At 44.9% G+C, this 15,800-nt stretch overlaps 1 protein-coding gene across 1 annotated transcript; it reads right to left on the bottom strand.

Moving 5' to 3' along the window:
* Window positions 1-2,211: 2,211 nt before the first annotated feature.
* Window positions 2,212-12,560, bottom strand: LOC124616081 (trypsin delta-like). Its single transcript, XM_047144330.1, has 2 exons — window positions 12,368-12,560; window positions 2,212-2,847 (listed from the first exon to the last, which is right to left on the bottom strand). Exons 1-2 carry the CDS (start codon window positions 12,538-12,540, stop codon window positions 2,244-2,246), a joined length of 777 nt encoding a protein of 258 aa, XP_047000286.1. The 5' UTR covers window positions 12,541-12,560; the 3' UTR covers window positions 2,212-2,243.
* Between the last annotated feature and the right edge of the window lie 3,240 nt (window positions 12,561-15,800).

Below are 15,800 nucleotides of genomic sequence, written 5' to 3' on the forward strand. Positions count from 1 at the left end.
TGCAAGAATGCAGAGAAAGCAACCCAGCGCCAGATACTCTGGAAGAACGCCAGAGTGGTAGCCTTTCCACAAGTGTCTGTTGGACATGCGGGTGGTCAAAAGCAGTGACGTAGGCGCGGCAGAGGGGTTGTAATTAACTCACTCAAAGGCGCACTGTTTGGTGAAGAGCGCCTATCCGTCGCTAGCTCTGCCAAAGTCTGCTACTGTAGACTTCCCTGTATCAGGGAAACGTCGCGACTACTTTCAAAAGTCTAGAGCCAGCACGTCACAGCGATTTAACGACCTCACGCTTACTCGAGTAAACCCGTACCGCGTAACAGACAGATCAAAGAGATCTTTCAGGCATACCAGGTCTTGAGAAAAAGTCTTGCGGCAAATACTCAATCTTCTACATTTACATCTTCATCTTTACCACGCAAGACACCTTGCAGTTTGCAGCGTAGGGTATTCCTGGCACCGCTGTCAGTTGCCATTTTTTGCTGCGCTCTTCGCGATTGCTGTGTCGTAAGAACTAGCGTTGGTAAGTTTCCGTAAGAGCTCTAATTTTTCACAGTGGCGAAGATGGACTAGTGCTCATAGCACATAAGATGTGCACTTTAGAGCCCATGTTAATGGACGTTTTCATCCAACTACTACCTCTCAAAACACGGAAAGCAAAACAGCAAAGAGCTTGCACTAGAAAAAGATTTGGTTCACACGATCGAAGATGAAGAGGTACTCATACCCCTTAAGGTACGCATTTTAGAGCCCACGTTTACTGGACTGTTTTGCTTCGAATAATCGTTCTTGCCATGTCTTTGACACCCCGTATAGTGTGAGACTGTTTGAAACGGGCACTCGCAGAATTTTAACAGTAAATCTCTCCGTGTCTGCCACTGGAGTCTGATGAGCGCTTCCGTAACGTTTCTGTGCTTACTAAACGAAAGTGTAACGAAAGGTAAGGCTCTTCGTAGAAGCTTTCCTACTTCCTGTATTACCTCTGCCTGGTAAGGATGCAAAATTCATGAACAGTGTTCAAGAACTTGCCAAACAGTTTCTTTGGTGAATGAATTACATTTCCCCAGCATTGTTCTAATGAATTCCTGCTTTGCTTCTTCTTCCAAAACTGGGTTTATGTGATATTTCTGCTTTAGGTCGCTCCGGGCAATTACTCCCAGACCGCAGTTGTCACTGTTTACAGTGTATTATACATACCGACACGACAATGGGTCTTGCTGCCCATTTATGTGCAGTGTATTTTCTCGTGCCCGTTTATTAACTCTGGGAGTCTCTGCGCCAAGCGCTGATCGCCTGAAGCTCGGCTTTCATTCCTCTACGGTTTTCATGTCGTAACTTTCCTATACAAAAGATTCATTCAACACTGCCTAACGGAACTTCGTACCTCATCCTCCAGATTATTGCATATATCGTGAACAATGATGGCTTATAATACTCTCCTGAGGTTCTCACGAAGTCAGTTACATCTGGTGATATCGTCTGTTAATATCATACAAAGTTCTGTCGGGTTGTAAGTCCTGAATCCAGTCACGAAGCTGATGCAATATTGATTAAGTTCGTATATCGTCTACTATGTGAAAGTTACGAAGTGTATCGAATGCTGTCTGGAAATCAAGGAGCACAATATCAAAATCAGTACTATTGTTTATAACCCTGGGCATCTCATGGATGATATTAGTACGAGGACCATACATCTGTAGATCTGTTCTAGAATTCTACAGTAGACTGATGTCAGCAATGCTCGCCAATAATTATGTGTACCTGTCAAACGAAAGTTCGTCGATAAAAGAATGGAGTGCACGTTTCTCATATTTTAACGTTGCAGTGAACTACAATAAAAGGCTAGTAGAAGAGAAACAAAGCTTGTTTCATAATCTGTGTAAAATTGCACAGGTATTTTAACAAGTCTTGATGCGCCTTCTCTCTTGATTTACTTGATATCTGCCATTTCGATACTCACAGAGAAACCGGTGTTATTACCTTCTTCTGTGATGAAAGCGCACGTTCCAACCAGTGAAATTTTAGACATTGTTTGAATATTGTAGGTACTGACCATGTTTTATCAGGCAAGGAACGTGAAAAGAAAGCAGATAATTGATGAAGTGATATTTTTCGTAGTACTGAGTGACCTATGTTTGTGTATTAGAAAAGCATGGTGTAGGGAATATTTGTTGTGATACTGAGCTGGTTCTGCTTGAGAAAAGTACAATCTGATGGTTTATTAAAAGTGTTTATTTATTGTCTCGTCACACGCCGGTAGCAGACTGGATCCAAGAGCGGAGATTAGCGACGTTGGCGTAGACCCCTGGATAGGCGGCCAGACCGCATCCAGAGCCGAACGACACGATGCCGACCTGCGTGGAGCCTGACACCAGAGGTCCGCCGCTGTCTCCCTGGCAGGCGTCCTTGCCTCCGCCCGTGACGCCGGCGCAGATCATGCGGGAGGTGATGCTGCCGTAAGCGGCGTTGCACGTGTTGCGGTCTATGATCTGGACGGTGACGGCCTGCAGGTTCGACGACAATCCGCCGGAGCTCAGCGCCCCAAACCCGGTGACGGTGACGGAGGTTCCCGCCGAAGGCTCTGACGACGTCAAGGAGACGGCCTGCACGTTGGAGCCGAAGCTGAAGGCGTTGGACACCTGCAGCACGCAGATGTCGTAGTCGATGGTGGCCGAGTTGTAGCTGGAGTGCGACTGCCCGCCGGACACCGAGTGTACGCTGCCGCCGCTGCCCCTGGTCGAGGTGCCGGCTCGCAGTTGGAGGCTGGTCAGCGACGCGCCCTCGACGCAGTGGGCCGCCGACAGCGCCCAATTGCTGCTAATGATGGACGCTCCGCACGGGGCGCCGTTCCTGAGTGACAGCAAGCGCAAGTTACTTCTAGTCCGATGTAAGGTACGTTGGGTACTACGCTACTGGCCATTAAAATTGCTACGCCACAAAGATGACGTGCCACAGACGCGAAATGTAATCGGCAGGAAGAAGATGCTGTGATATGCAAATGATTAGCTTTTCAGAGCATTCACACAAGGTTGGATACACCTACAACGTGCTGACATGAGGAACATTTCCAACCGATTTCTCATACACAAACAGCAGTTGACCGGCGTTGCCTGGTGAAACGTTGTTGTGATGCCTCGTGTTAGGAGGAGAAATGCGTACCATCACGTTTCCGACTTTGATAAAGGTCGGATTGTAGCCTGTCGCGATTGCGGTTTATCGTATCGCGACATTGCTGCTCGCGTTGGTCGAGATCCAATGACTGTTAGCAGAATATGGAATCGGTGGGTTCAGGAGGGTAATACAGAACGCCGTACTGGATCCCAACGGCCTCGTATTACTAGCAGTCGAGATGACAGGCGTCTTATCCGCATGTCTGTAACGGATCGTGCAGCCACGTCTCGATCCATGAGTCAACAGGTGGGGACGTTTGGGGCAGCAGCATGAACTATCAGCTCGGAGATCATGGCTGCGGTTACCCTTGACGCTGCGATGCCTGCGATGGTGTACTCAACGACGAACCTGGGTGCACGAATGGCAAAACGTCATTTTTTTCGGATGAATCCAGGTTCTGTTTACAGCATAACGATGGCCGCATCCGTGTTTGGCGACATCGCGGTGAACGCACATTGGAAGCATGTATACTGGCGTATAACCAGGCGTGATGGTATGGGGTGCCATTGGTTACACGTCTCGGTTACTTCTTGTTCGCATTGACGGCTCTTTGAACAATGGAAGTTACATTTCAGATTTGTTACGACCCGTGGCTATATCCTTCATTCGATCCCTGCGAAATCCTACATTTCAGCAGGATAATGCTAGATCGCATGTTGCAGGTCCTGTACGGGCCTTCCTGGATATAGAAAATGTTCGACTGCTGCCCTGGCCAGCACATTCACCAGATCTCTCACCAATTGAAAACTTCTGGTCAATGGTGACCAAGGCACTGGCTCGTCACAATACGCCAGTCACTACTCTTGATGAACTGTGGTATGGTGTTGAAACTGCATGGGCAGCTGTACCTGTACATGCCATCCAAGCTGTGACTCAATGCCCAGGCGTATCAAGGCCGTTATAACGGCCAGAGGTGGTTGTTCTGGGTACTGATTTCTCAGGATCTATGCACCGAAACTGCGTGAAAATGTCGTCACATGTCTGTTCTATTATAATATATTTGTCCAATGAATATCCATTTGTCATCTGAATTTCTTCTTGGTGCAGCAATTGTAATGGCCAGTAGTGTATTTGGTTGGTTCGTAAGTTCGTAGTGTTTTCGTTCTGCGTACTGGTGTTTCGGTTGCTGTGGCTTTTTTTATGGATTGTAATTTTTTTGTTTGTAATTCAATTTTGAAATTTGAGTTTATATATTGTTATTTTGTAGTCTGGTGAGAATGAGTGGAGCTATGGACGCTAGGAAATGATGTGCTACATGAAGCAATCGGAGCATCACCGATATGATCTTCTGTCTAAGTTTAATAGAGGGCTGATAGCCGAGGAGTCAGGCAGAAATATTTGCGCCATTGATGAGGATAACGCCATTGGACAGAGCACATCAAAAGAATGGTTGTTTCCTTTTATGAAGGATCGTTCGAAATGACTTCCGGGGTTTGATGAAGACTGTTCAAACGCATTAATCCACAATGATACACGTCACTGTGTAAGGTGGGAACTAGAATGAATGTTAATGTCACCCCTTACAGGAGATTTTATATATCCTAACGAGTAGATTGATACATCACATGACATACTTCAGTGATAGTGAGTAGATTTGCCTATCAAAATGTACTGTGTGTAATGCAGAAAGGTATGACACTAGATTCGACAATATTAACACACCGAACCCACGTCCTACATGTTAATGAGCAAAAACGTGAAAAAATCTGCCGGCCTGGGTGGCCGAGCGGTTCTAGGCACTACAGTCTGGAACCGCGCGACCGCTACGGTCGCAGGTTTGAATCCTGCCTCGGGCATGGATGTGTGTGATGTCCTTAGGTTAGTTACGTTTAAGTAGTTCTAAGTTCTAGGGGACTGATGACCTCAGACGTTAAGTCCCATAGAGCCATTTGAACCTGTTTTTTTTTTTTTAAAAAAAAGTCTGCTAGAAGGTACGCTTGAGTATGGGACGGTCTCAGGTTGCGCAGCCATGGCCCGCACACAAAGAAAGGCTTTTAACAGGGGTGACCTGTGGCGAGGGAGACAGCGAACACACCAGGCAATACATCGAAGGGTGCAGCTGATGGCCCAGAACTGCCTGTGACAGAGAAATTCTTTAGAAAATTGAGTTGGGAAATTACCAGATGGATACAAACAGCCATGAGATGCAGTTAAAAGAGAGTAGCATTTACTGATCATGTGAAAGGTCCATGGTGATCTCGTGATTTACATGTGTAACTTTCAGGCGTCAGGAGCGGGAACAGAATATCCAGTTGGCTGCCATAATCTCGGAAGGAGTGGAAGTGGCTAGACTATGGCGCAGTTTGAAGGTACACCATTCGCGATTGGCCAGGGTAGTTTCCACGAGATAAAAGGAACGCTCCCATTGGCTTTAGAAGGCCGTGTTGCGAAGCACGAAAGGACACAGCTCCTGTGGGGGTGGGGTGGAGAGAGGGAGTTTAATACGAAAGACAGAATACCGAAAACTTCGAGAACTCTCCTCTGAATCAGCGTCAAGCGTAGAACAGGACGCATGACGCCCTGCATGGCGCCAAAAGAGGAATTTTATGTAAACACTGCGTTCACTTTGGCTGAAATTCAACTAGAAATCAGCTGAAGAGTCGTTGAACTCCGGTAGTGGAGAAATGAAACAGCTACGTAGTTAATTGTCCTTGCGAGAACTGAGAAGACGTTGAAGTATACACACTGCTCCCTCTATGGGCGTGTATATCGCCATATATTCCAGACTAGGGATGAGTGCATGTTTCCTCGCCTAACGAGAAACATAGGGCTGTTCCAGCTGTCAAAATCAGTAAAGATCTCGATTAGCTTTTCATAGCATTTTCAGAGGGCAAGAGCAGCCATGCAGCTGACAACATATCTCAACTAAAGGTAAATGCCGCTGGCAGAGGCGTAAAATTATTGGATCACAAGCTTGCGTCCACTGTGAACACGAGCAACCTTGACTAATCTTTTGCATTTCTTGTCACAAAAACTAACCATCCTCTGTTGACGTGGTTGTCGTCCTAAATAGTACCGAACTTAGAACCGAAATCGGATGATTTGACGTAATATTGGCTAACTCGGACATTGCTTCACTGCCTAGATGTAAGAACAAACTTGTGGAGAACCTTCTATTTAAATCTGATGTTGTTGTGTTCAGTGATATTTCTGCGAATCAGGACGTAATACGTTATCTTGACAGTTGTCCTGAAATTGCCATGTCACAGTCTATGGAAACCAGTGTGCTTCATTGACAACAATACAGAAAATAAACCAATCTCGTACAGCCAAACACCGATGTGCTCTGTCATAGAGTAAGGGTCCGCTCCTACCTCCAGCAATTTATTCTAGTGACGCTAACGCACTCAAAGGGTGTTTTTGCTGATGTAAAAAAGAGTGGAGTGTCAGAACTCTACTCGTGAATTGCGGTCATTCCACCCTCGTACGAGATTTTCATGGAATGGGGAGGGTTCGGAAATCGGGTATATGAATACCGCATGCTCTAAACCAAGATCACAAAAATCAACAGACGGCCATACATTCATCTCCGCTTGCTTGTGAACAACACGACCATTCGTATCCTGTGTCGTTACTGGTGACGAGAAATGGCGTCCTTATACTAACAAAGGAACAAAAGGAATGGTTGAGCCCAAACAAAGCAGAAACTGCCGAACTGCGAATCCACAAAAGATAACTTATGCATCTGGTGGAACAACGACGTTGTAGTGCGCTACGAATTGCTTCCCCGAGGTATAACTATCACTACTGAAATTTATTGTCAACAACTGAGATGTCTCGCAGACGCAATCCAAGAAAAACGACCAGGAAGACTACGTGAAGTGACACCACTCCCGATGACGCCCGCTCGCTTTCTGCTAGAGTGACAAAAAACACAATGCAGTATGTAAGTTGAGAAGCCATTCCGCACCCACCTCATTCTCTTGATACTGTGCCCTCAGATTTTCACCTCTTCCATCATCGATCGAAATTCAAGGAACGTCCTTTGCAGATGAAAATGCGCTCCGAACGTGGCTCGACGTGTTTTTCGTCTCAAAATCATGTGATTTCTACAGTCGTGGAAACGAAAAATTACCACAGCTTAGGCAGACTCTTGTAAACAGTGAAGGAGAATATACTATTGATGATTAAAGTCTCGGTAATTTGAAGCTGTTGTATTTATTAAACTAATGGAGGAACGCTAAGAACTCACGCACCAACCCAATAGTAAATGAGGATGATGATGTTTGGTTTGTGGGGCTCTCAACTGCGCGGTTATCAGTGACCGTAGAAATTCCCAACCTTTGCTCAGTCCAATCTCACCACTTTCGTGAATGATGATGAATTGATGATGACTACACAAACACCTAGGCATCTCGAGGCAGGTGAAAATCCCCCCATAGTAAATGGCTGAACACAAATTCAAGATACACTCTACTAGTAAAGTAACAACGTAACATTTTGCTCACTATCTCATATTTTTGTCATCGTACTTTAAGATCAATTGTATTTTTTGCACTGTGCCTCTTGGTGACACATGATGGTTGTCACGAGAATATTGGGTTCCGTGCGGTGGCGTCATTTGTTACTATGGAGAGTAACGCGAACCGCCTTGTCGAACAGTCTGTTGTGAGCCTATGAGCGGGAAGATGTTGACAGTACTTGAAAGCGGCCGGATGCGGTTATCTGGTGGAGATATCAGGAATGTACCTTGATAGCGGTTTGACTCTTGGCCATATTTTCTGCGGCAGGTTGCTCTATGGTTATTTGTATTGGAATCTGGATTGGTAGCCAGCATTATATGAATTGTAATTACGTGCGATACCTTGGAGTATTATGTGAGCTGAACTTCAACGATGGAAAATCTTTTGTGATTGGATACACGGAATTACAAGGAAAATTAAGTACAGGCGGTACGTTTCTTCAGTTACTTAAGTGCGTTATTTTTTTCTAGGCTGTGTTCGAGTGTATTCTCTCACCGAAATTGTGGATGTCATACTGACTGTTTTGAGGAATGTTTTCTGAACTCGTGTCATTCGACTTGCCTAAGCAAATTGTTCAGAACTCGCAGGCGGCTCCTTCGATTTGGTAGTAACCGTTTCTGACATAACTATCTAGGCACTGGGGCATCTATTTATGAACTCGTTACCACTGTAGGTATTGAGTGTTAATGTTGTGTATCCTAATTATAAGACATAGTGTCTTGAGGTAAGTTTTACGCTGGCGCTTGCTGTATTTATTGATTTAATATTCTGGACCTTAATCGCGACCAGCGAGTGCCATGCAAAAAATTTTAAGTATTGTATTTTAACAATGTCATTTAGTGGTTAATACACTGAAGCGCCAAAATACTGGTACAGACATGCGTATTCAAATAACGGGATATGTAAACAGGCAGAATACTGTGCTGCGGTTGGCAACGCCTCTATAAGACAAGTGACTGGCGCAGTTGTTTGATCGGTTACTGCTGCTACAGTGGCAGGTTATTAAGATCTAAGTGAGTCTGAACGTGGTGTTGCAATCGGCGCACGAGCGGTGGGACACAGCATCTCGGAGGTAGCAATGAAATGGCGGTTTCCCCGTACGAACTTTTCACGAACGGCCCGAAAAGGATCCTGCAAGAACGGGACCAACGACGACTGAAGAGAATCGTCCAGCACCCTTCCGCAAACTTCTGCAGATTTCAATGCTGGGCCATCAATAAGGGTCAGAGTGCGAACCATTCAACGAAATATCATCGATATGGGCTTTCGGAACCGAAGGCCAACTCGTGTACCCCTGATGACTGCACGACACAAAGCTTTACGCCTCGCCAGGGCCTGTCCACGTCGACATTGGACTGTTGACGATTGGAAACATGTTGCCTGGTCGGATTCGTTTAAAATTCTATCTAGAGGATGGACGTGTAGGGGTATGGAGACAACCTCATGATCTCATAGACCCTGTGTGTCAACAGGGAACTGTTCAAGCTGGTGGAGGCTTTGTAATGGTGTGGGGCGTGTGCAGTTGGATAATATGGGAATGGGATCCCTGATTCATCTAGATACGATTCTAACAATTGACACGTACTTAAACATTCTGTCTGATCACTTGCATCCATTCATGTCCATTGTACATTCCGTCGAACTTTGCAATTCCAGCAGGACAATGGGACACCCCACACGTCCAGAATTGCCACAGAGTGACTCTTGGGACACTCTTCCGAGTTTAAACACTTCCGCCGACCACCATAGTTTCTAGACATGAACATTATTGAATGTATTTGGGATGCCTTGCAATGTACTGTACAGAAAAGATTCCACCATCTCATAATCTTAAGGATTCATAAATCCTGCGGAATTGATGGCGTCAATTCCCTCCAGCACTAATTCAGACATTAGTCGAGTCCATGCCACGTCGTGTTGTGGCACTTCTGCGTGCTCGCTGGGGTCCTACACGATATTGGGAAGGTGTACCAATTTCTTTGGCTCTTCAGTATAGTTAGATCTTATCGTATAAGTTATCTTATATCTGTCAGGTTACTTTGGGGTTCTGCAATATAAGTAGGGATTCTTATGACGGGACTCTAAGGGGTATAAGTTTCAGTTGATATGCTTGTTGAGTGTTGACCAGTGCCAGTTTTGTTTTCAGGCAAATTCTACTGTATATAACAATTATTTTACGGAGTATGGTATGTGAATTTGTTAAAGTATTTTGAAGAGTTAATTTCGAGTTCGGACTCGGTTATAATACCAAAAGCTGGGGTGGGGAGGAAGGAAGTTGATACCCCCAGGTGGAAGTTAGTTCGATAAGAATTGTATTCTTCTGCCTCGGCACATCCTACGACGGTCGTTCAATAAGTACTACCGCACATTTTTCCTCAGAACGTATTTATTGTTAAGAGTCAGAATTTGGTGGCGATATACATCAACATGTCAAGTACATGTGCTATTTTTCTAGGTAGTCTCCACCAGGCTCCATGGCCGTGAGCCAACGTTGTGGAAGAACATGTATTCCCTGCTGGCAAAAGCTCTTGCCCTGTAGGCTTGGTCATGTTTTCACTGCATGAGTGACATTATCGTCATCTTCAAAGTGTCTTCTCCGTAGAGAATCTTTAAGCGGCCCAAAGAGATGGTAGTCCGATGGTGCCAGGTATGGACTGTAGGGTGGACGAGGCAATGATGTCCAACCCAATATGGCGGGGTGCTCCCGGGTTCTCAGACTTGTGTATGCGTGTGCATGATCATGTCGGAGCAAGATTTCTGATGTATTCTTGTTCGATCGAACAGGTCCGAAACGGTTCTTGAGTTTATTCAGAGACTTCGCGCATACTGATGGTTGACGCTCTCGGCATCACATCCACGAGAATGACACCATCACAATTCTAGAAGACGGTTACCATGACTTTTCCGGCAGAGGGGTTGTCATGAATTTCTTCTTTTGTGGTGGATGAAGATGATGCTACTCCATGGACTTACTTTTTGTTTTCGGCGCGAAGTAGTGCACCCAGCTTTAGTCTCCCGTAACGATCCGCGACAGAAAGGCCTCCCCGCCGATCTCAAAACGCTCCAACAATTCAGATGAAATGGTCTTTCTTTGAATCTTGTGGTCCGCTGTGAGCATTCGTGGAACCTATCGTGAGCACCTCTTTGAATATCCCAGAGTTTCGACCATTGAAAACGCAGTCCAATGCTGACCGACAACTGTAGAGCCAACTGTCGAGTAGTGATGCGCCGGTCGGCACGAATAATGGCATCCGCACGATTCAGCATGTCTGGAGCAGTGGCTGTGACACGACTTCCCGAGCGTGGCTGATCACGGAGCTCTGTTTCCGCATTTCCTGAGGTTTTAACTTTCTTTACCCATCGATCAACTGTATACCTATCAACTGCAGCATCTTCTACACTGTACACAAATATTTATGGATGTTCACTACGGTTTCTCTTTCTGCATACAAGAATTCAATAACAGCACGCTTCTTGTAATATGAGTCGTATGTAAACGCCATTTTGACGCTGTACTACGACTGTGACATCTCCCAGAACGGTTCGAAACTTCACCAGAGCACACAACAGACATCAAATGTAAAACACCAACACGGACGTTTGTGTATGCATATTAACGGCTTTTTTAAAGAAAATGTGAGGCGTTACTTACTGAACGATCCTCGTAATATTATTTGTTTTTCAGATATTCAGAGTCGTTTTCTTAAGTAAACTATAACTGAGTGCCTGTTATCTATGACGTATTGTACAGTACGCAAAGTGTTTGAAAAATGCTAAATAAAGCTACAGTAAATAGGGAATAAAAAAGCATAAAAAATCAGTATCAAGATATGTATAGCAGAATAAAACCTGTTTTCAAACACTCTAGTAGATAAAAGATGTATTTATCGCGCTTTACTCCACGAAAACGCAATTTATTACTACTGCCTGTTAGGAGAGTCATGTAATGTGATGATTGAAGGTCGTGAGTTAAAATAAATCCGTGCTAATCGACCGCATCTGTTTTCAATCAAGTAGTTGAAATCCCAAGTCACTTTCTTAATTAATTTTATGTGCAACATTTGCATCTGTGTTCAATAGCTGAATATAACATCAATATGCACCTCTTTTTAATTAAAATGGATCAATTCTGAACCAATTAATGTCAACACCACCACCGCAGTTCAATCAGGAGTCACAGGGCCTTATTACTTTCTTTGCGTTATCCGACATTGCAGCAGTTTTGCACTCTCTGTTGATCAGTTACCTGGGATGAACACACGCCAAAACCAGATAAGTGACGGGTGGGGTGTTACAAAATTTAAGCATTTCTTCCCTCGCTCCACAAGTGAATAGAACAGGAAGGAGCGCTAAAATATGGTATCCTGACAAGTGCCATCTTCTTGTACATATCGATGTATGGCGGCGGAGTAGCCGCGTGAACGATGCAGTCCACTCGACAACGGCTTGACTAGAGTAATCTTGGACAAGCCAATCAATCGCTCAAGTTTCAGGACAGTCGGCGATTGTTGCTACTCGTAACACAACCCAGGCTGATATCCTCGTGTGCCGATGATCGCAGCAATCAGCGGAGTGTGTACCAACGCATCAGAGTAACTGTGCCACCAAGAAGTGACTGGGTTGTTTCCTCGTTGCCTGACAGTGCCGGCTGTGTGCTAACAGTGAGGTTCAGCGTAAACGTAGCCTAATAAACGTGCACAATAGGTGACAGAACTTCAGAAACTTGTAATGCTTACGCCTCGAAGTAGAGCTGCCAGGGGTACTGCGAGATGCTGGCCGCAGACCCGCCCACGATTCTGCCCGAAAGGCGAGGCCGCCACAGCTTGGGGACCTTCCTGGGACGGACAAGGCCGGCCTGGCAGAACGCCACAGCCAGCACCAGCAGCAGCAGGCAGCTACACTTCTGCATATCGGGAGCGGGGCGGCTGCACGCCGGGAGGCGCCTCAGACAGCTTATAAAGCCACGCCCTCCGAGGTCATCCGGCCACTTGCCGTTATCTCTCGCTTTAGACAACTAAAAGCTTTCTGTCTGGCCGTCTTATTGTGACATAGCTTCTAACGATGTTCAAACAGTTGCAAGAGGAACGTAACGTTAGCGACAGCCCCGGACGGTGCACAAGTCCCGCCCAATCACCCCCCTCCACACCAATCCATATCCTAAGCTCCGCGCATGGTCAGCCGCATGTTCCAACATCAAAGTTGTCCGTATCACAGATATGCCAGTCATAACAAGGGAGAAAATCAGTAGTTAGTACGAAATACAGTTTTTCCGGTACCATTGTGAAAAAAATTAGAAAGATGTTGATTGAATATGCGAGTTGAAAAATCATCAGTAAGAATGAAAAATAAAAATGGTATCCACACTGTCTTATTTACTTCATGAGCTTTCATCTGCACTATATAAAAAAATCTGATATTTGTTAACTGCAGTGAGCGCAAATTTCCGTCACCTAGCGTAGCGTAAGAAATTCTGTTGGTAGTATCGCCAAGGATGCTGTCCATTATCTCGATTGTCTGAAGTCAATGTTGTGCGTAAACAAGGCAAAGTCGATATCTTGGTTTGTTTCTGATTACCTCCTTAAGACTAAAGAATATAAGAGTGGGATAATGTAGAAATGCGTAATGCAAGCAGTCAGATATTCATACAGTGACATTCTTCATTAATATTTGCGTGTGTAATGGGTGAATTTTTACTCGTGAACTCTTATGACTGCTTGCTTATAGCAGACACGAGATTACTTTGAGTTCTCCTTCGGTGTTTGAGAGCTTTAGAGCTGCCTATTGTTAAACATACGTACATATTTTCGTCAGTGTCATTCCAACACATCTTATCGTACTTTAATGTCTGTTAGATATCAGTTTTGGCAGCAGTTGGCCACAACAATCAAGATTATGTACCTTGTGTATGATAACTTTATTGAGAGTGCATATCTATGTTTCATTTTGACAGTATTACACAAATTGCTAAGAATTACTAACAGCACAAATCTGCTAGTATGAACAACCGCGGTAAAACAAAAAACGACGAACAAAAACACGACAGCGACGAGGACTACCAAAGATCGTATTGATGCGCTCTTGGTTGGTGTGGTGGGGGATAGGTGTGGAGGGGGTAAATGGGCAGGGCTTGTGAAAATGTCCGGGGCTGTCGCTAAAGTTTCCTGCAAGAGGACGGCTTGTCCTTCTACACTGAGGTCATACGAGAAGAGATCACATTTCTTCGGATATTCTGATAGTATTCAGGAAGTCGCAACAGAATGTTTGTTCAATATAGTGTGTAGAGAGTTCACGGAACACACACGTCGCTAGACTGGGTTAGTATCACTGACAAAGTAGTATCACCAGTTTGACGTCTCATTTTAAGAGAAAAGGCAAACATGCTAGATATCTGCCCAGCAGTCGATTCGTCTCTAACCTTTGGCCACTTATGACCTGTTCCAATGCCCCAAAGCAGCCGCTTAATGCCCGAACTGCTGTAGAGTGCACTGACAGTAAGAGCCCTATTTGTGGAATATGGAAGAGGAAAGAGGAACCACAGTACTGGCTATCGATAACCGCTGCTGCTGCCACTCGCGAACAAACAATACTAGCAAACTCTGTGGTGCCATTAGCACAAGAAGGTAACAAGACGCCACTACCGCTATTACAAGACGCCAAGTTATGAACGGCAAGAACGCGAACCGCACACGGCTCAGTATTGTTCGTGGTGGGAGATAATGCCTGGAAACTGGTATTCTCGGCTCACTCTTCACACTGTGGATCTCTGAATATTGCATTTCTTAACGTTATTCGAAATGATATGTACCATGCGCTTGGCTCCAAATACCATTCCGTGTTCAAAGTCTGGTAATTCCCGTTGTGCGGCCATAATCACGTAAGACGCCTTTTCACATGTGTCACCTGAGTACAAATAACAGCTCAGCCAATGCATTCTTGTGTACGCGATACTACCGGTATCTGTAGGCCTATATGCGCATATCGATTTTTGTCACCCAGTGAATGCACATTTTCAATACTATTTTAACAATATTATCATATTGACATTCTGCAGCTGCATGTATATGTATATGCCTAAAATCGAAACTGAATAAAGTTAAGCAATTGAAGAATTATTACGAAAGGAAGATGATGATTTTCAATTTACAATTCAATCGCGCCAATCACAATGAAGGGTAACGCATTTCTGCAGATTTATTTCATTTTAACAGTACCAGGTTTAAAAAGGAAAATAATGCACAACAACGATTATAATAATTAAATAACGCTTCTTTAATGACACTCTCATTCATTACATTAATTTAGGCTGCACTTGTCAATCACAAACAACAATTTTCCAAAAGAAAAGGTCCCTGCGCCAGCTGCAGGTTATGAACCCTGCGCTGTGATACAATGAACAAAGCGTGTACCAATGTCAAAATTTCAAAAACCACTTACTCACCTCTCTGTACACTACATCGTGCTAGGGCACCAAGTGAGTAACAAACAACTGGTGAGCGCGACTTTTTAGAATCTCTACTCTCTGAAAGTCATAAGTGAATACTATAAGAGGTTTAGGGGGAAACACTCACGGGTGGTGTCCCTGCTGTGTTCAGGATGTTTGCAGTAGGTACCTGGACGCGTTGGCAGATGCAGAAACAAAAGAATCAATTTAAGAGATGTTTATTCCGTAATTTCTCAATCCAGATGGCGTCTTCCGTTCTCTGCGAGGTCCTGGGAGCGAATCCTCATATCCATATGCTGCTGCTGCTGTCCTTTGACTGGACTTTTGAGAGAACGCAGGAGTGCTCATTTCCTCCCTCGGCTCCTCTCGCCTTCCCACACCCTGTTGTGGAGTTGTTGGGTGCCGTAATGCCTGACGCTATGGCACATCCAAGTACTACATCTTGCTATGTTGTCAGCTGTCATGATGACTTAAACTAATGCCCATCGGGTGACTGTGTTTTCATGATGCCGCACTGTTCGCCATACTTGACCTGCCCTTCAGCAAACCGGTGGTGGGTCAGAGGCTGTGACGAAGGGAGCTCGTGCACAAGCCCAGTGTTGTGGGGACAGTCTCTTGAGTGGCTCATCTGTGGTAGTTATCCCTAACAGTTTAGGATATACGAGGGATGTTAGGAATATTTCATTCACTTGCATGTGAATTCAAAAGTGAACATGCTACATAAATTT

The sequence above is a fragment of the Schistocerca americana genome, chromosome 5 (assembly GCF_021461395.2).
Source record: "Schistocerca americana isolate TAMUIC-IGC-003095 chromosome 5, iqSchAmer2.1, whole genome shotgun sequence".
Lineage (NCBI taxonomy): Eukaryota > Metazoa > Arthropoda > Insecta > Orthoptera > Acrididae > Schistocerca > Schistocerca americana.